Raw genomic sequence first — 21,847 nt, 5'->3', positions numbered from 1 at the left:
GGAAAAGGACGTCATTGAAAACTTCATCGATGGATTACCGGATCGGATTTCCCTGAAGGTGTCGGCTATCTTGAAGGATATAAAAAATCTGGAGGATGCTTACGACGCCGTGCTACAGATAGATAAAAGATTAAGGAATCGACGACAGTCGCCTCGGAGTGAATCACCATCAAGGTGGTCCCGCCGAGATTCATATGACCAGGACTCTCGCTACCGCGATCGTGAAGTGTCATATCCCTTATCTCCAAGCAAATATGACCGACACAGGGATCAACGCACGAGACCATCTGGTTTTGAGGAGGAAAGAGAAGGACGAGCGTCTGCCTGGACCTTGCGTCACAGGAGCCCCTCCGGTACCCCCTCCAACCGTTCGGATTCGTCAATTGTGAGAGACGGAGAGAAACGGTATACAATTTTTAAAAATTCCGATAGGAATCGCATGTCAAAATCGTATTGTTGGCATTGCGGAACATCCGGACACGATGGAAAATTCTGCAAAAATCGACCGCGTAGTCCGCGATTCCAAAGATATTCGCGAGATTCGTCCGTGGAATCGAACAAATCTTTAAACTTCGATCGCGCTCACCGTACAGGCGACACGATGAGCGAAAACAAAGAAGTTCGCCAAAGAACTGTCCGCTTCGAGGAAAAACCCTCATCAAGGAAGCTCCAGCACCACGAATCAAAATCAAAATCCCAGAACTGGAATCAGGCACGGGAGAATTTCTAATTGATGGTGGAGCATCCGTAAATTTAGTAGTTCTTAACGTTTTAGGAGAAGGAGCAGAAATTGTTTCACGCGAAGAAATTGAAATAACTGGTCTTACTACAAATCCAATTCGCACTCTAGGAACTACGATACTTCACATACACGAAGCTCCTGCGTTTTTCTACGTAGTGAAGCGCCTTGCAATAGAAGCAGATGGACTTATAGGAAGCCCATTTTTAAAACAGGAAGAAGCAGAAATTTCTTATTACCATGGGACACTGGTATTAAAAAATAAGCCCATCAGGCCTATTCGATTTTCAAATTACCAGCAGGACTCAGATGTACGGACCAAACATCGCATCGATGCCCGAACATCTCAACAGATTGCCATAAGAATAGCTAATCCAAGGATAAAAGAAGGCTATTTACCACGCATAAAAACACACAAACAACTCTACATAGGAGAAGCCGCCGTCCTGAACGACGGAGGAAAATGTCATGTTATGGCAACCAACACTAGCGAGGAAGCCATAGACGTAGAAATAGAGCCACAAATCGTGGAACCTTACGACATTTTGAGCACATCAGATGAAGATATTTATTCAGGGGTACGTCAACATTGTAATTTCAAAACTAAAGAAGATAGGATACAGGGAATCTCCGAAACGCTAAATTTGAGTCACCTGAACAAAGAAGAACGGTGTAGCATCACCGCATTGATAAAGGAATTTCCCGATCGATTTTATCTCTCAGGAGATAAATTAGGGAAGGCATCTGATTTCAAGCACTCCTTACATACAACTGATGAGATTCCGATTAACACGAGACAGTATCGCTACCCTCCTGTACACCAAGAGGAAATAAAAAAGCAAATAAATGGCTTATTATCCGATGGTATTATTACTCCGTCGAAATCTCCGTACAATTCACCCTTGTGGATTGTACCCAAAAAACCAGATGCGCAAGGAAACAAACGTTGGCGCATGGTAATAGATTTTCGTGCGCTTAACGAGAAGACCATTTCCGATAAATATCCACTGCCTCAAATTACGGAAATATTGGATCGTCTCGGAGGAGCCAAATACTTCTCCGTTTTCGATCTCGCCAGTGGGTTTCACCAAATAGAAATGGATCCGAAAGACAGACAGAAGACAGCTTTCACCACCCCTAATGGTCATTATGAATTTTCACGAATGCCGTTTGGTTTGAAAAATGCACCACCTACTTTTCAACGCCTCATGGATCAGGTATTAACTGGACTCCAGGGAACGGACGTTTTCATTTACCTGGATGATATCGTGGTTTACGCTGCGTCTTTACACGAACACAACATTAAAGTCAGGAAATTATTAAACCGTTTGCGAGAACATGGTTTAACTCTTCAAACCAATAAATGCGAATTCTTACGAAAAGAAGTTGCATACCTTGGACATATTATTTCAAGACGGGGAGTAAAACCTGATCCCCGAAAATTAAAGGCTGTCAAGGATTTCCCAACGCCTACCTCACAGAAAAATATACAACAGTTTTTGGGTTTAGTAGGATATTACCGAAGATTCGTACCAGATTTCACTACAAAAGCAAAATCTTTAATTGACCTTCTAGGAAAGGGCAAAAAATTCAAATGGACTGAAGAACAGGAAAACAGTTTTAAGCAGTTACGTGAAGAACTCTGTCGAGAGCCTATTTTACAATATCCAGATTTTAGCAAACCATTCGTCGTTACAACAGACGCCTCCGAATATGCCGTTGGATCCGTGCTTAGTCAAGGTGAAATAGGAAATGATCTGCCAATTGCTTATGCATCGCGCAGCCTCAACAAAGCAGAGAGAAATTATTCAGCCACGGAAAAAGAATGTTTAGCAATGGTATACGCCGTCAAATATTTCCGACCGTATGTGTACGGAACAAAATTCACATTGGTTACAGATCATCGACCATTAGTTTGGCTGCATTCTGTGAAAGATCCGACATCAAGACTCATGAAATGGAAGCTCCGACTATTAGAATATGATTATCAGGTTGTCCATAAATCTGGAAAAACAAATAAGAATGCTGATGCATTATCACGTAATCCTACTTCCACCTGTTTACCACTCATCCCGAGGGAAGTCAAAGACCCCGATTTTAAAATCCAAATACCGAAAACAGCTGTCGACGCTGTTTCAATAGGACAACGCGTCAGACAACTACATCGAGACCGAGAAAAACGGCCGAAATATCAACAAACAAGCAGCAGTTCAGATGAGACGGAACAACCCGCCCTGGGGAAGGTTCAACACTCACCAATTATTAACATAAATAGAACTCTTCCGAGTTTATCTAAAGAGATAGTGATGCCAGACGAAGATCAGGACAATGCACATCATTTTTTACCCGCAGCAAACTCCACTGAAATTTTTTCTACGGATAAGAATACGAGCTTATCTGGTGATCTGATTTCGTTTGAGGAGCCACTGGAAAACACCGTTATAGAGAATAGGAACAATTTACAGGAGGATGTACCCAACATACCGCAGGTACCATTTCCCGAAATAGGTGGAATTTTGCAACCCAACGTAATTCGATTTTCAAACAATATAATACGCAAAGCAAGGACGCGGCAACTACCTGATCGCACAGCCGACCCTTACCCTTTCGTTGACGCCGATACCGATAGTTCTTCTACCGAAACTGACCTGGAAGCGCCGCCGGAACCGAAACAGAGGATTAGCATTTCTTCAAACACCCTTACCGCAAAGGAAGACCATTATGTACATTTCATATCAGCTGATCGCAACCTAATAACCCCCGTAGGAAAACTGTTACTGGACACGGGATTGATAAATAAGCAAGAACTTTTAGCTGCACGACCGAAAAAGGGACAGGTCATAATTTCGAACAATGGGTTATTTAAAACCTTCAGCATTGTAATTTCCGATAACTTCTATGATAAACCAAAAGGATTGGATATAATTAATGGATTAAAAACTCTTCAATCTGCTTTAGAACAAAATAGGAGCAAATCTTTCCGAATATCCGCCACCGGAGATCATCATAAATCATCGCCTGATGAACTTTTCAAAGCATTAAAGGAAGTCTTTACAGATTCAACTTATCAAATTACAATATGTAACTGTGTTATTACTACACCTTCCGTAGAAGACAGGCAGGAAATCATCCATGAAGCACATGATAGCCTAATAGGAGGGCATAAAGGAGTTACAAAAACCTACAATCGCATTCGATCAAGATTTCATTGGCCACACATGCGCAACGAAATTCAGGATTACATCCGAAAATGCAAAAGTTGTCAGGAGCAAAAATTAGTCAGAACGAAAACTCGTCAACCTATGTTGATCACTGACACACCGTTGGACGCATTTGACAAAATTTCATTAGATACCGTTGGACCATTACCAATTACACCTGGAGGGAACCGACACATTCTCACCATGCAGGATAATCTAACCAAATATTGTATTGCAGTAGCGATACCTAATATCCGAGCCACCACCATCGCAGATGCTTTTGCACGGCATTTTATTGCAATATATGGGACACCTCGAGCCATACTCACGGATAAGGGAACCAGCTTTATTGGAACTCTTATGACAAATCTGTCAGAAATATTCAAGATTAAACAAATCACCACCTCCGGATACCGACCACAAACTAATGGATCATTGGAGCGAAGCCATATTGTTCTTACAGAATACCTCAAACACTATATGGAGAACTACGAGGATTGGGATTTATTAATTCCGTTTGCAATGTTTTCTTATAACACGTCTGTTCATGAAGCTACCAACTACACACCATATGAATTAATTTTTGGTAAACAGGCTCGAGAGCCAACCTCATTTCCAACCGGTACAATTTTGAAGACATATGGAGACTATTTATCGGAACTAATAACAAATATAGTCCGAATCCGTAATATAGCAGCAAATGGAAACCATGCATAACGATCTCCTAAGGAGCAGGACTACCTCCACCGACAGCAGTCTCTACCTGAGCACCACCTAGCAATAAGTACACTTACACCTACACTACACTCGTTAAAAATTTTTTCTCTTCATTTTATTTTTTTTTCTCTCCACTTTTTTCTTTTTTTTTCTTAAAGTCTATTGTATCTAGGACGTTTCCTTCCTGATGAGAAAGCATCACGGGAACCGCGATGTTTCTTCTTGGTGGGGAGATGTTACGGATGACGAACAGGTGTTCAATATCATCTCTGGCAGGAACCGTCCTAGATAAACGAACAGAGTTTTTCTCCAGATAAACATACATAACTGATTAGGTTAGTTTAGGGCCCAAACGTACGCACGACCAACTGGTCGTTGACAAAATACGAATGTTCACTTGAAGGGTACTGACAAGTACCACCCGTCATTGCAGGGCTATATAAGTCCTTACATTTCTACTCTCGTGGGCTAGTACTGTCGTAATCACGAATAGTGTCGCGTCGTGCTGCATCTCGGAAGTCAACTACCAGTGAGATCGGACGTTCGTTCCTTTTGAATCAAAGTTTAACCGTACAGATTCCGCGAGTTCGGTCTAAAATCTGTTAGGCAGTGACAAGGTTGCTCCGAGTCCCCCGCATTGCCAGTGCGTCAACACCGTGCGTCTTAGCTTAGGTAATATCACCTTTCAATTTCTTTCCTATTCTAAATTAAGTTCATTCGCGACACAAATACACTTGTAGAACAAAACTCTATAGTAAGAATATATTTGTCTTCTTTGATAATTAACTCAAATTCATTAAACCCATAATTATCGTCCAATATCCTAACCAAGTAATTGAACGTCCCCACATGATACAATCTTACCGCTCGGATTGTATCAATTAAATTATACTAGTTACGAGGCTTACTAATTATCTTAGCAATTCCCTGATTAACCATCAGGTTCTTTCGCGACATTCCAATTGTCCGAACAGAGATTTATCCAACCTAGCGGCTCCCCAGTTTTGCATTGGGTTCGTCCGCATCCTAACAGCTCCCTGATTTCGCATCAGGTTCGTCTGTGCTATTATACAACCTCCTAGCAGCTCCCCGGTTTTGCATCGGGTTCGTCTGCGTTTGACTCCATTCCTAGAGGCTCCCTGACTTCGCGTCAGGTTCGTCCTCGCTGTCAATAATCCTAGCGGCTCCCCAATTTCGCATTGGGTTCGTCCGCGTTCCTTAACTAACAAATTTATATCATATTCCTAGGGTAATAACCCTTCGCCGGCCACTCGTGCTGCTCGCGGCCCTGGCCCGTAACACGAACAAGAATGGCAATCTTTCCAAATGTAAAATGATCGCAGTGAAGTCCGTCGGAATATTTATTGCACATTAATTAAAACAACATTGAGTAAGAATTACAGTTCGATCTTGCATAACAAAATATTCAGTGATAAACCCGTAGAAACATAAAAACATTTACGCACAACACCACCTTCTCGGAACGCAAAATCCCCATTTGTTTCTCAGCAAACCCGGTTTGCACTGGCAGCCCCTAACGCATTGCTGAAACACAAATACAAGCGCACGGTTAGAACAGATACAACGAATACCAGTATTAATAGTTCCCACGAGTAGATCGCAATTTTCTCGTTTCTGAAATTGTAGGCTTTAAATACTAACCAGCGTGCAAACTTCTGGATTCGGATTTTTGCAAGTTGGTGGACAGGTTGTTCCGCATTCGTTCCACTCTTCATGCGGTGGACAGGTTTGGTTACCATTAGCTGTTTAATTTGTTAAATAATTTATTAGAAACTCGAAGAAGTATTTCTATAAAACTTAATGGTTGAATAATGTTGTTACTAATGTATAGACAGCGGATTTCATGCTTTCCTGACAAAATGAGTAGGTGTAATTTAAAACAGTAGCAACATTAGAAGAATTGAAAAATACTGTTATATTGTTTTCAATCTATTAATCATGTTGACGAAAGAAAATAAATTTCAATGTCACTCTACTTTGTTGCAATTCAGGTAGAAAATTTTTATTTTACAGGAAGATCCGCTAATGTCTACTAATGTTTTACAAATGAATTTATATTACTGACGTAACGAAAATATCGATACGTTGACAACATTAAATTTGAACCTAATTCAATTATTTACATAACATAATCTACACATTTTTCTTCTTTCCAGATATTTCAGATTTTAACATATGGCCTAGTCTTCCATCTAAAAAGTTTTCAGTGCTTAGAAAATTCTTATCTACACAAGATTAAAAAAGGTCGTTTCCATGGGAACCGAATTATTCATTTATAGTGAATAGGAAAAATAATATCCAAGGGATAGACATCAATTTTCCAAATGATATGCAACGGATTCAACTAAATTTCCCGAGAAATTAGAAATTCGAGGAAAATCGTTATAAATGAGAAAAAATAGGTCATATGGCAAGTGATTGCAGAACAAATTTTACAAATACATCCAACTATGCAGTTTCGGATACGAAACGTTCGATTAAAGATAGATGATGTCTAGACAGTGGAGCGACACATTTTTGTAAATAACATTGAGTAAAAACAAGAGGTCGATCCATAAAAATTGCAGAGAATTTACGTACGGCACCAATTTTCAGGAACGCACTGTCCCCATTTGTTCCTCACCAAACCAGGTTTGCATTGGCACCCTTGAACGCATTGCTGACACACAAACACAAGTGCACGATTAGAACAGGTTCAGCGAATGCCAGTATTTCTATCAAGTAGTTGTTGAATAGTTTGCATGAGTTGAGCACTAACCAGCGTGCAAATTGTTGGTCTCGGATTGTCGCAAGTTGGTGGACAGGCTGTTCCGCACTCGTTCCAATTCTCATTCGATGGGCAGGTTTGGTTGTTATTAGCTGTTTAATTCGTTGTAAATAATTTATTAGAAACTGAGAAAATTATTTCTATCAAATTGACTGACTGACTGATATTGTTACTAATATATTACAAATGAATTTCTTAGCATGATAAACAGCGATTCCGCATAGAAATAGGCTTGTGAAACCAAGAATTGTCGAATCTGACATAAACCCGAATAAATCGCGCTCCTGCTTGCCTAATTACAGATCTAATGAAAATCTCGATACATTGACAATGTTAATACACAAAGTAATTTAATTATGTATAATACATAACAAAATCGAGCACGTTAACATATTCCTTCCCTCCATATATTATTTTGCGTAATAAAATAATAGCAAGTGATAAAACCCATAAATATATATAAACAGTTACGTACGGCACCAGTTTGGAGGAATACATTGTCCCGATTTGTTTCTCACCAAGCCAGGTTTGCATTGGCAGCCTCTAACGCATTGCTGAAACAGAAATGCAAGCGCACGATTAGAACAGGTTCAGCGAATGCCATTTCCGGTGTGTACTTCTATCAAGTAGTTGCAGAATAGTTGCCATGAGGTGAACACTAACCGTCGTGCAAACTGTTGGTTTTGGATTGTCGCAAGTTGGTGGACAGGCTGTTCCGCACTCGTTCCAATTCTCATTCGATGGACAGGTTTGGTTGTTATTAGCTGTTTAATTCGTTAAATGATTGATTAGAAACTGAGAAACGTATTTCTATAAAATTTCATTTATCTATCACTGACGTAAAGAAAATATCGATACATTGACAACATTAGAATTGAACCTAATTTAATTATTTACGTAACACAATTCGAGTTACTACATATTTTTCTTGTCTTCAAATACGTAGGATTTTAACATATGACCTAGTTCTGCAAATAAAATATTTTTAGTGTTCTAAAAACCCTTGTCCTCGACAGATTAAAAAGGGTTGGTAGAGAAAAATAATATATTAGTAGCAATAATTCTGAAAAGAGCGTTGGTAACTGCTTTTATAAGCATAATGTATGTTCATTATTGTTTTTTGTACATTTTCATAATGCTTTTAATTATTAAACTGATTTGTACCGCATTCGATGAGATTTCTAGAGTAAACTAATCGCAACGATAGATACTGACATGGGAAACGAATTATGCATTTGTATTTAACAAAAACAAAATAAATTTCAAAATTATAGGCTAAGGGGAGGTACATACAAATAAATTCCTAATTTTATGAATAGATGCAGCAATGCAGAACATACAATGCTAGCGGTCGTTTTTGTAGGTCCTTGGATGAATAATAGATGATGTTCAGATAGTAGTGCGACACATTTAAATAACATTTAGTAATAATTACATTTCGATGTTGCGTAACAAAATATTGAATGATAAAATTCATAAAAATATAAAAACATTTACTTACGACACGAGTTTTCAGGAACGCACTGTCCCGATTTGTTTCTCACCAAACCAGGATTGCATTGGCAGCCTTGAACGCATTGCTGAAACAGAAATGCAAGCGCGCGATTAGACCAGGTTCATCGAATGCTAGTATTTCTATCAAATATAGTTGCAAAATGGATCCCATGAATTGAATACTAACCTTCGTGCAAACTGTTGGTTTTGGATTGTCGCAAGTTGGTGGACAGGCTGTTCCGCACTCGTTCCAATTCTCATTCGATGGACAGGTTTGGTTGTTTTTAGCTGTTTAATTCGTTAAATGATTGATTAGAAACTGAGAAACGTATTTCTATAAAATTGAGTAGCTGACTGATGCTGTTACTTATTACTAGGCAGCGGAATGTTTATGCAAAATACAAATTTTGTACCTGAATTAGAACAAACTGAAGCGAAATAAAACTCTATTTTCTTTCTTAATATGCTTAATAAGTTAAAAATATTAGAACAGTGTTCATAAATTCGTCGAATGTTTTTATTGTCTCAAATTACACCCATTCATTTTTGTTATAAATGCATAAAATCCGCGGTCTACTTATTACAAACGAATTTCCCTTACTGACATAATGAAAGTATCGAAACAATGACAACATTAAAATTGAACTAATTTAAGTATTTACGTAACACAATTCGAGTTACTACATATTTTTCATGTCTTCAAATATTTAGGATTTTAACATATGATCTAGTTCTATAAATAAAATATTTTTAGCGGTTTTGATATCCTTATCCTCGACAAATTAAAAGGGGTTGGTAGAGAAAAATAAGATATTAGTGTTACGTCCGATGACGTAGTGCGTAGTTATAAGACTATATAATCATGTATTATCATATATATATATATATATATATATATATATATATATATATATATATATTGCTAGCAATAAGTACACACCCATTGTAACACGAACATAATAGTTATAAGTGCATGTTACCGTCGTGCGTAAGCGATCCACGCACCGCCTATTCTCCGCTCTATCTTTCATTTTCCTTTCCCATTCCACTCATAAATCTTATTCCAAACCCAATCCCGTCAACTGTCCCTGTTGCCACGCGACGCTCGGTAGTACGTCATCGCGCCAGCGATCCCTACTCCTCGCGTTAGCGCTCCCTGACCTGCCAACCATTCCCACTCCTAATTACCCACTCCATTGACACCTCCCAAATCTAAGGAGCTCAATGGAGCATCCCATTCTTTTTAGCAGTTCCATTCCGGACTCCACCTGGAGTCATCCCCTCTCTTCTAAATCTCGCGTTCTAGTTCTTGCGTTATTAACATTAAGTATTCTGTGTAGCCTTCAACGGCATATTCCTTCAGTTCCTTTTTATTAAAGTTCACATTTTGCATTTAAATCGACCTCTAATTATTCCGACTCCCTAACACTCGTCGTATGTGGTATCGAATCCTTCGTTGCATTCTTCACACAGATTCTTTATATATTGTGTGACAGAGCCCATCAGGTAGCTCGGTACAATCTACGGATTCTGTGTGAAGCCAGCTATTGTTTCTACTAACGTAAATTCACGCTTGTTACCCGCACGATACCACATGCCTCGTCGCGCCGGGCGTAAATACCAATTGAAGAAGCTCCTCCGCGACTACTTCCGCGAAGAGGCCGTCAAAGACGAATTCACTAGAGTCATCGGTGTGCGCGGAGTTCCGATAATCATTCGCGATACGACATTCACAGGGAAAGTTCGCATCGTTCCGATCCAGAAGGAGCAGATTCCTTGGAGGGCACCTGTTCGACTTTCGCTGCAGCCTATCGATCTCGTCAGAGATCGATCCTCTTATCAGTCAGCTGAGCACGCTGCCTACCCGGCTCCCCAAGACTAACGAAGGCTGGGGGATTCATATTACGAGAACGGCGACCAGTATCGCTGTTGACTAGGTCAGGGTCCGGCCCTCGACCTCGCTCGAGACCGATCTTCTTATCTGCCGGCCGAGCGCGTGGCACGCCCGACTCACCCAGGGCGAACGGAGCCCGGAAGGATCATCTTACGAGAGCGGCGGCTAGTATAGTTATTGTCTAGGTCAAGATCCGGTGAGTGCTATCTGTAAACTGTAGGGAACCCGTAGCGTCGTGACCCGAGTTAGACACGGTTAGACTCGCCGTGTGGACTCAAAAGCTGAGTTAATTATTAGCGTCTCGATCCGCGAGCTCCTTTGTTGTTTTAAGCAACAAATTTAGATCGCGGGACGTAACAATTTGGTGGCAGCGGTGGGATAGACAGCTAACACGATGGCAAGCGGCCCCGCAGGTAACACGCGCGGTAAGGATAAGCCTACGGAGACTGATGAATCCAAAATGACCGCGGACGAACTAGCAGCACTCCGAAATCAATTGTTAATGAAAGAACGTAGAATGCGCGAAGAAAGCGCAGCGGTAGCGAAGAATCGCGCTACATTCGAAGAACAGGTAGCTAGAGCCCAGGCCGACATCGACGACGAACGCGCCGAATTAGATCAATGCCGATTGGAATTGAACCGCGAGCGCGAAGAGTTAGCAGCGCAAAGGAGAGAATTAGAAGTAGCACGCGGCGAAACAAAAATTTTGCCAGACGCACAGGACGTCTTAGCCGACTTTAGCGTATTGGACCCGCCGAGGCGCTCTCAACGATCAGAAAACTCGGTTAACCCTCCGTTGCACCCGTCGGCAACGCCTCGCCAAAGCAACACTAGGCCGCCCCATAGAAATCACTCGCCTGAGCGAGAAGACTCGCGACTAGTTATAAAAGCCGCAATAGAATCAATTCCTTCGTTTGATGGCACGAACATTTGCGTATTGCAATTCACGCGAGCGTGCCAACGCGCCCGCGATCTCGTTCCCCGACACGCGGAGAAAACGCTGTCGAAATTGATCGTTAGCAAACTTCGCGGAAGCGCATACACCGCGATCGAAGATGAGAGAGTAGACAAAGTCGCGGATATTTCGAACCGGTTGAAGGATATTTTCGGGCCACATCATACGATTGATCATTACCGCGGAGAAATGGCCAACATATACATGCGCGCGAATGAACACATTTTGCAGTACATTAGTCGCGTGAAAGATCTGCGTACCGCGATCATAGACTGTCACCGCGACGACCCGGATATGGTAGAAATCGACGTGTTGACGAAAAATAGCTTCATTCGCGGATTAATTCCAAAATTACGCCCAGAGGTACGTCAAGTCAAGCATCGTTCATTACGCGCCGTGTTCGATGAAGCCGTAATTCATTATAAAGATATCGAGCTTGATAAACAAAGATATGAGCGACACGGACGTGAAGAAAAACAGGTTCGATTTACGGGACACGGTTCCCCTAACAATCCACGAAGTGACTCACGATTCTCGAGATCACCATCCCCTTATCGTAATAACTCGTATCAAAATACGTCGCGCGCCGACACAACATATCGAGTAGATCCGGCCCCTAATCGCCAACGCGATAACTCGCCCTATCAAGCGCGCACCGACACCTACACAAACAAATCTCGTGAGAATCGCCACTCCGAGTCGCCGCGTGATGTCACACGATCATCGAACGGAGATAACGACTCGCGTTACGTACGCCGCGACACTTACACTCCCCCTCAACGCCGCGAAAATAATTACGTGGTTCCTCGTGCACCTGCAAAAATTTGCAACTACTGTAAGATACCCGGGCACGACATTCATGAGTGTCGCAAGCGCGAATATGCTAATCGCATGAGGGAGCAATCGGGAAACAGATCAACCCTCCCGTCCGCCGCGAACCAACGACGGGAGGCGTCGCCCAAGCAAACCGTTCAGACGATCGCGACCGAGCCGATTACGGAAGAAGAGGTCAGAGAGTAACAAAAATAACTCTCAGCGACAATACCGCAGTTCCGCACATAATTGTTACGATCCCTGAGCTAACGAAGGATATTAAAATCATGATAGACACAGGCTCGGAACCAAATTTGATTAAAGCATCGTTACTAAAACCCGATGTGGCAATCAACACGAGCAACCAAATTTTTATTTCCGGCATAACGGAAGAGGTAATTTCTACTTTGGGGTCCACCGACTTGACTATATCCAATGCGCCTATAGAGTTCCAAGTCGTGCCGGACTCACTTGCGATTCCTTGCGACGGAATCTTAGGTTCGGCCTTCCTTGTTAAAGGCGCCGACATTTCTTATAGCAATCGAAGCATGACTTGGCAGGGGAATGAGTTCCCATTTACTTCTCGAGAGAATTGCCGCATCGAGTCACGAGCTTCGGTTTGCATCGCGGTAAACGCCACCGGACCCGAGATAGGTTACTTACGAAGGTGCGAAATCGCACCCGGTGTATTACTTCCGAATTGTCTAACACGCATCTCCGGCGGTAGAGCGTACGTACGGTGCGTCAACACCACGAGCGAGCCTATTGAACTTCCCATGCCAAACGTGGAATTGGAGGAGGTGGAAAGCATCGTGGATGTCGCCGATCCGGAGTTCAAATTTCTATATTCCATTTCGAATTCAAATTCAACCTCCAAATCCAAGATCTTAAATCTTAATACGAAATCTTCAAGCTCAAGCTTTAATTCACGCCCGCTCGCGTCTCGCTGTAATGAGATATGGGACATAATAAGTACCGATCATTTAAGCGAGGAAGAGGCGAATCATGTTCAAAATCTGGTGCACGAACACCACGATCTATTTCACCTCCCCGGAGACCGTCTCGGGATGACTAATAAAGTCACGCACAAAATTATCACAACGGACGAAGTACCGATACACGTGAAACAGTATCGTTATCCGCCGATACACAGGGAGGAAATTAATAAGCAGATGAAAGAACTGCTGGAGCAAAACATTGTCGCTCCTTCAACCTCTCCATATAATAGTCCCCTGTGGATCGTGCCTAAGAAAGCCGACGAACACGGTAATAAGAAATGGCGTATGGTAATTGACTTCCGCGCTCTTAATGAAAAGTCCATCCCAGACGCGTATCCGCTCCCAAGTATTTTAGAAATACTGGATCAACTCGGCAGCGCCAAATACTTTAGCGTCTTCGATTTGGCAAACGGGTTCCATCAAATCGGTATGGAACCAAACGACGCACCGAAAACCGCGTTCTCTACACCCTACGGGCATTATGAATACAAACGTATGCCGTTCGGATTACGCAACGCGCCAGCAACCTTCCAACGACTCATGGATAATATCCTAACAGGCCTGCAAGGCATAGAATTGTTTGTTTACTTAGACGATATAGTAATTTACTCACGAAGCCTTGCAGAGCACGGGTCAAAATTCAATAAACTGGCACGAAGGTTGCGCGAAGCGAATCTGAAACTGCAGCCGTCAAAATGCGGATTCCTACATCGCGAAGTAGCGTATCTAGGGCACATTATAGGCGAAGATGGCGTAAAACCATGCCCCAAAAAGGTGTCCGCGGTACGAGATTTTCCAAGGCCAAAATCGGCAAAATCGGTGCGAGAGTTTCTAGGTCTAGCTGGTTATTATAGGAGATTCATCCCGAAATTCTCACAAATTTCGAAACCTCTCACGTTGCTACTAAAGAAGGATAAGAAATTCGAGTGGGAGCTCGAACAGGAAAATGCCTTCTGCACGTTACGAGAAATCTTAACCACCGAACCACTCTTACAGTATCCCGATTTTACGAAAGAGTTCAACGTAACTACAGACGCCTCGGGCTACGCGATTGGCGGCGTCCTGAGCCAGGACGAACCAGGGAAAGATCGCCCTATCGCCTATGCTTCTCGTTTGCTTAGCGGCGCTGAATTAAATTATTCAACGATAGAGAAAGAATGCCTCGCGATTATCTACTGCACGCAGTATTTTCGACCATACATATACGGTCACAAATTCAATTTGATCACAGATCACCAGCCTCTCGTCTGGATGAACTCGGTAAAAGACCCGACTTCGCGATTGCTGAGATGGCGATTAAAACTGGCCGAATTCGATTATAGAATCACGTATAAGACAGGTAAAACGAATTTGAACGCCGACGCCCTGTCCCGCAATCCTGTATCGACACTTCCCATTTCTTCTACAGGGGATTCGGATTCATCCGACATGACTGACGATGGCACAGAGACCAAAACGCCATTTTCTAAATCGACGGCCACTCCCACTCAACCGATTCTAACGCGAAGAGCCTCGCTTAGAGTCCGCCCTCCTTCTACACCTGTAACTATTCCGAACCACTCTCCACGCCTAACGGTAACGAGGCACACCTCTCCCAAATCTCCTACGTCTACGACCCCATCATCGTCTCGGGAAGGAACTCCCATACGAAACGACGACGAATCTCCTACCACCTCGGACTCTGACGCGCCGTACGATTCGTATAACGGACCGACGCCGCAAAATGGACAGACTATGGTTCACACACGAGACCGCCTCAGTATGAGGAACGACAACTTAGTAATATTTGTAACTGCGAATCTCCAGCCGCTCGACACAGGAGCAATAGATTTAATCTCGCTTAATAAGGTTCCTGCGGTGACCGATCTCACGTTGTGCAGAGCCAAAGTCCTAGAGCTGGCAAATCGCAAGCTCATAATACTCCCAGTCAAGCCCTCTTCTCTCCATACCGCTACTTACGAAGATGTGACCGAATGTTTAAGATCTCTGCTCGACGTCACCATCGAACTCCAACTCGAATCCTTCAGCATCTCCAAAACCTACATCGACGATACTTCTTGGCACGAAATCCAAGGGATTTTACTCGACCTATTCGAATCGTCGCCAGTCAAAATATTCGCCTGCTCGAACGAAATCATAGTTCCCTCGGAGGAACGACGCGTAGACATTCTGACCGAAAATCACTGCTCAGCATTCGCGGGTCATAAGGGCATCACGAAAACCTATCGTCGTATTCGAGAAAAATATTTTTGGCCTACCCTGAAGAAAGATGTACAAAATTTCGTCAATTCATGCGCCTCTTGCCAAACGAAGAAATTAGTCAGGGTAAAAACTAGGCAACCCATGATAATTACAGATACGCCTGGGAAATCGTTCGACAAAGTTTCCATGGACATCGTAGGTCCACTCCCAGTATCATCTAATGGTTTCAAAAACATATTGACGATTCAGGACCTCCTAACAAAATATTCCTTAGCAATTCCTTTAGAATCAACGACCGCAGTCGAAGTCGCAAATGCATTCGTCCAAAATTTTATCTGTAGATTTGGCGCTCCTAAGGCCATACTCACCGATCAAGGTGCGAATTTCTTAAGTTCACTAATGAAAAACATAGCCAAGAAATTTAGAATTTCTCAGTTCAGAACCACCGCGTTTAGACCTCAAAGTAACGGGTCGATAGAGCGATCTCACCACGTGTTGACCGAATATCTTAAACAATACGTGAATCAAGACGATTGGGATGAATGGTTACCGATGGCCATGTTTTCCTACAACACGAGCGTGCACGAAGGTACCCTGTTCACGCCGCACGAGCTCATTTTTGGCACTCTAGCACGAACGCCTTCAGCGAACGTTAACATGAACGACGTAGCTAACGAATCTTATAACAGCTACCTAGAAAATCTCCAAACCAAAATAGATGGAACGTTAGCGAAAGCCAAGGAGAATCTCGAATCCGCGAAACGAAGATCAAAAAAATATTATGATCGAAAAGTCAACGTACGAACTTTTGCCGTCGGAGATGACGTGTTCCTCTTAAAGGAACCTCGCAGAGGGAAATTTGATAACGAATATATAGGCCCGTTCAAAATATCCGAATGTTTAAGCGATAACAACGTGCGTATAAACTTTAGGAGAGGATCTCGGGTGGTTCATACTGATAAGATTAAACACGCAAGGGAATCAAGTTCGGTTATAACAACCGCGACGATTGAGAAACCGGAATCGTTTAGACTAGGTGCGATAATCACGAAGCCCGATATGCTTCCCACGAATTTGGCACCGACAGGATCGGATGAACCTATGACCCGAGTAATAAACAACGCCCGAAAAGCGTTTTCGATAAGGGCTGTAACACGTCATTCCCCCTCTACTTCTATTTCTAAACCTACAAAAGGGACCAAGCGTGGTCCACTCAAGAATCAGTTTGATCGAGAGACCGCTAAAACAGCATCGCCGATCCACCATTCCTACTGTCAAGATGTGCCGCAAACTTTGGACAACACCTCGCCAGAGGACCGTCACCCAGAAACGCATGGACACCATCGAATATCTGGACGATGTGATCTGCTACAAGGGAGTAGCCTACGCGGCAGGGGACAAGAAGCTACTCTGCGACGCATGCAGCTCCAGGTATCCGACTCGGGAGACCCAGGTAATCCACGGCTGTATGTACGAGACAGTCGTGGACAATTTCTGCGAGGATTGCTGGGTGCAGTTATGCAGAACGCAACCCGCGATGGAGTGCTGGCGGTGCTTCCTCGAAGCCGGAAACGAGCTGGCAGCATGGAGGGCTCAACGGGAGCCCCCCTTCGGGGAGGACGCGACATTCTTAGAGGAATAGAGTGTCACCCCTCCCCCACCCCCTCGCAAAAGATAGCTGATAAAACCAGGCACGGTAGCGATAAGGATGAATATAAGACACTGCTCAAATCACAGCAGTCACAGTCACTACGCGACACCGACAACATGAAGACCTCAACTCTCTTCACCCTCGCCCTCTTCATCTTCGCGCTCGTCCAATCAGCACTCACCCTCGTCGGGTACGACTGCGGGGGCAGCACCCTCAACATTACTACATTCTCTACGATTGACCAGCCGAAATGCGACTACACAAGTGAGTCTCCGGTAAATCAAGATCTGCAGATTCAGCTATTACAAATGGTGGACTACAATGACGCGAATGTCATACAGTGTAAAATCGAAGTCGACCGCACCATCTACTACTGTGGGATGCACTCGCATACGTCAGTGGTCAGCAACGGACGGCAACAGTACATCCTGGCCACGACCCGGGAAGTGTGCAAGACAATGCATGAATACGGTGTTTTATTTTTGTCACCGTCGGCACAAATCTCGGGCCTCCTCAGCAATACAACGACTTCAAGAAGCGTAACACTGGCCGGTTCCATCCAGCTGGATGGTACGTGCGGGGGTACGACCTACAGTGACCCATTCGGAACCTGGGACAATGTGGTAGTTCAAGCTGTCATCCGAATTACGCTAAAGGAGCGCCAGGCATCAGTGAAGCTGGCAAACAACGAGATCATCCTGCCTTCAGGACAACATTGTGTATTGGGCAGAGAGCACTGCCTGGATACCGAGGATGGATATTCCTACTGGACTTCTATCCCCAGCAGCCAGTGCAAATTCAACGAATTCGACGTCTTGTACGAGGGCAAGGGCGTCAAGACGACGACCAAGAACGGCTCAACGCCCATTTATACAGTCACCTCCGGTGACACGGCCTTTGCTCTTACGAGCACAGGACACACCATGGTCTGCGGCTATACGTTAAGCAAAACGGAGCATCCGAAATTGCTAATAGTCGAAACAGACAAGGAGGGAAAATTCAAAACGGAAAAGAAGACTCGCATCGCCAACATTGATATATTCTCCTATATCAACACCAAGTTCGTTTACACCGAAAAGCACATTAAGGGCCAGCTAGTAAGCATGTACCGGGACATCATGCGACAGAAATGTGAGCTGGAGAGACAAGTCCTCAAGAACGCGCTCGCATTAATCAACACCTCACCCGCTGAAGTCGCCACAACGCTAGTAAAAGAACCTGGATACATGGCCGTTCAATCAGGAGAGGTAATTCACATAATTAAATGTATTCCTATCCAGGTGACCGTGAGGAAGACAGCAGACTGCTACGACGAACTCCCAGTCCTCCACAGGAACGAGTCGTATTTCATTACGCCTCGACACCGAATCCTGACACGAATCGGAACGAGGAGGGAATGCAATGAGCTCCTCGCACCGATGTACCGGATCCATGGGACGTGGTACCGGATGATACCACGCCCGGTGGAAACAGTGCCGCCAGTACCTCTTCAACCACTGACTGAGTCCGCGTGGCAGTATACTAACCCTGCCAATCTCGCAAATGGCGGAATTTATTCGCAGGACGAGATCCGCCGCCTTGCAGAACACATAATGTTTCCAGTAGAAAAGACAGCCGTCATCGACTCAATGGCCCAGGGGGCATCAGGACGAACGTACGCCGGCGAATCAGTGCAGATGTACAATCTGTTGGACGAAGATACCTTGACTAAGATAGCCGAAACCACGGGAGCAAAGCTGTGGGAAGGTTTTGTCGAGTTCGGCAGGGCCATGGCCGGCATCATCGGTATCTACATGGCGGTCAAGGTCACCAAGATGTGCATCAACACCATCCTCAACGGCTTCGCGCTGCACAGCGCCTACGGATGCGGTATCCAGCTACTGGCAGCATCGTGGAGTGCGTTGACTCATTTCTTTTTGTTCTTAAAAAACAGAAGTGCCGCGAGTGAAACCCCAGTGTCCCCTCGTGAGTGCGTTCCCGTTTCCGCTATGGACACCGAAGTGACTAGCGAGGCCGCGGAAGACCTGAGTGAAATAGTAGTTGATAGGAAAAAACAATTTGTTAATTATAAAAGAATGCCTAGAGTGAATGACGAGGAAAAATAATTTCTCTTACGACAAATTATTTTTCTTCCGTGGGAGGGAGGTGTTACGTCCGATGACGTAGTGCGTAGTTATAAGACTATATAATCATGTATTATCATATATATATATATATATATATATATATATATATTGCTAGCAATAAGTACACACCCATTGTAATACGAACATAATAGTTATAAGTGCATGTTACCGTCGTGCGTAAGCGATCCACGCACCGCCTATTCTCCGCTCTATCTTTCATTTTCCTTTCCCATTCCACTCATAAATCTTATTCCAAACCCAATCCCGTCAACTGTCCCTGTTGCCACGCGACGCTCGGTAGTACGTCATCGCGCCAGCGATCCCTACTCCTCGCGTTAGCGCTCCCTGACCTGCCAACCATTCCCACTCCTAATTACCCACTCCATTGACACCTCCCAAATCTAAGGAGCTCAATGGAGCATCCCATTCTTTTTAGCAGTTCCATTCCGGACTCCACCTGGAGTCATCCCCTCTCTTCTAAATCTCGCGTTCTAGTTCTTGCGTTATTAACATTAAGTATTCTGTGTAGCCTTCAACGGCATATTCCTTCAGTTCCTTTTTATTAAAGTTCACATTTTGCATTTAAATCGACCTCTAATTATTCCGACTCCCTAACACTCGTCGTATGTGGTATCGAATCCTTCGTTGCATTCTTCACACAGATTCTTTATATATTGTGTGACAGAGCCCATCAGGTAGCTCGGTACAATCTACGGATTCTGTGTGAAGCCAGCTATTGTTTCTACTAACGTAAATTCACGCTTGTTACCCGCACGATACCACATGCCTCGTCGCGCCGGGCGTAAATACCAATTGAAGAAGCTCCTCCGCGACTACTTCCGCGAAGAGGCCGTCAAAGACGAATTCACTAGAGTCATCGGTGTGCGCGGAGTTCCGATAATCATTCGCGATACGACATTCACAGGGAAAGTTCGCATCGTTCCGATCCAGAAGGAGCAGATTCCTTGGAGGGCACCTGTTCGACTTTCGCTGCAGCCTATCGATCTCGTCAGAGATCGATCCTCTTATCAGTCAGCTGAGCACGCTGCCTACCCGGCTCCCCAAGACTAACGAAGGCTGGGGGATTCATATTACGAGAACGGCGACCAGTATCGCTGTTGACTAGGTCAGGGTCCGGCCCTCGACCTCGCTCGAGACCGATCTTCTTATCTGCCGGCCGAGCGCGTGGCACGCCCGACTCACCCAGGGCGAACGGAGCCCGGAAGGATCATCTTACGAGAGCGGCGGCTAGTATAGTTATTGTCTAGGTCAAGATCCGGTGAGTGCTATCTGTAAACTGTAGGGAACCCGTAGCGTCGTGACCCGAGTTAGACACGGTTAGACTCGCCGTGTGGACTCAAAAGCTGAGTTAATTATTAGCGTCTCGATCCGCGAGCTCCTTTGTTGTTTTAAGCAACAAATTTAGATCGCGGGACGTAACATTAGTAGCAATAATTCTTGGAAAATCGTTGGTAACTGGTTTTATAAACACAATAAAGATTAATGTTTGTTTTTTGTACATTCTCATCATTCTTTTCATTATTATTTGTACCGCATACAATGAGACTTCTACAGTCTAGAGTAAACTGACCTCAATGATAGATGCTGACATGGGAACCGAATTATACATTTATATGTAACAAAGAAAAGTAATAAATTTAAAAATAATATGCAAAGAAAAAAAAACATTTGACGAAACAAATATTTCAAATACTATTTAATATTTTAGATTTTATTTTGCTTAAAGAAACTAGTATTTTAAATAAGATGTACAATTTCGAAAATAAAATATTTTTATTTTAACAATCTGAACTAGGGCTGTAACTTTCCTTCGAAATCTTCGACCTTCGAAGGAAAGTTACAGTCCTACTGAATACGTGAGTTTTGTCAAGCGCCAAACCTGTCTTGCCTTTCTTTTCATTTAGTCTGCGATATCCGATTTCACCGAATTTAATAAAACTCATTAAAATTTTGTTTGCAAAGTATTATTTTTTAAGTACATTCGTGATATGATCCCGAAATTTATGAATAGAATGCACTCTTTTAAATTTAATTTAATTACGGAAAATCAAAACGGAAAGTTCAGTGTCAGTCACCGGTGACTGAAAGTTAATATTTTTATTTATCAAAAATCGTGACATGGTATGGTACTCATAAGTTACAACTTCATACGTTTCGAAGACTTTGAAATTTCGAGCACTTGGAAGACTTCGAAGCTTCGTAACTTCGAAACTTCGAAGTTCCCTTCGTTCCTTCGAATCCTTCGAAGC

At 43.5% G+C, this 21,847-nt stretch overlaps 1 protein-coding gene across 1 annotated transcript; it reads right to left on the bottom strand.

Annotated features, from left to right (window-relative positions):
- Positions 1-6,010: 6,010 nt before the first annotated feature.
- Positions 6,011-10,839, bottom strand: LOC143214205 (von Willebrand factor-like). Its single transcript, XM_076434942.1, has 9 exons — positions 10,803-10,839; positions 9,126-9,226; positions 8,946-9,024; positions 8,108-8,208; positions 7,920-7,998; positions 7,436-7,536; positions 7,258-7,336; positions 6,319-6,419; positions 6,011-6,201 (listed from the first exon to the last, which is right to left on the bottom strand). Exons 1-9 carry the CDS (start codon positions 10,837-10,839, stop codon positions 6,115-6,117), a joined length of 765 nt encoding a protein of 254 aa, XP_076291057.1. The 3' UTR covers positions 6,011-6,114.
- Positions 10,840-21,847: the final 11,008 nt, after the last annotated feature.

Source organism: Lasioglossum baleicum, chromosome 12, assembly GCF_051020765.1.
Source record: "Lasioglossum baleicum chromosome 12, iyLasBale1, whole genome shotgun sequence".
Lineage (NCBI taxonomy): Eukaryota > Metazoa > Arthropoda > Insecta > Hymenoptera > Halictidae > Lasioglossum > Lasioglossum baleicum.
The sequence above is the reverse complement of the archived record's forward strand: the minus strand, read 5'-3'. Positions and strand labels throughout refer to the sequence as shown.

What these genes read in the sequence shown, in the direction of transcription:
- LOC143214205 (XM_076434942.1), bottom strand. Translation starts at nt 10,839, where the DNA reads ATGAATCCCCCAGCCTTCGTTAGTCTTGGGGAGCCGG. An exon ending in CGTTAGTCTTGGGGAGCCGG is followed by an intron (nt 9,227 to 10,802) that starts GTAGGCAGCGTG and finishes CGAATTAAACAG; the next exon opens with CTAAAAACAACCAAACCTGT. An exon ending in CGTTCCTGAAAATTGGTGCC is followed by an intron (nt 6,420 to 7,257) that starts GTACGTAAATTC and finishes CAAATTAAACAG; the next exon opens with CTAATGGTAACCAAACCTGT.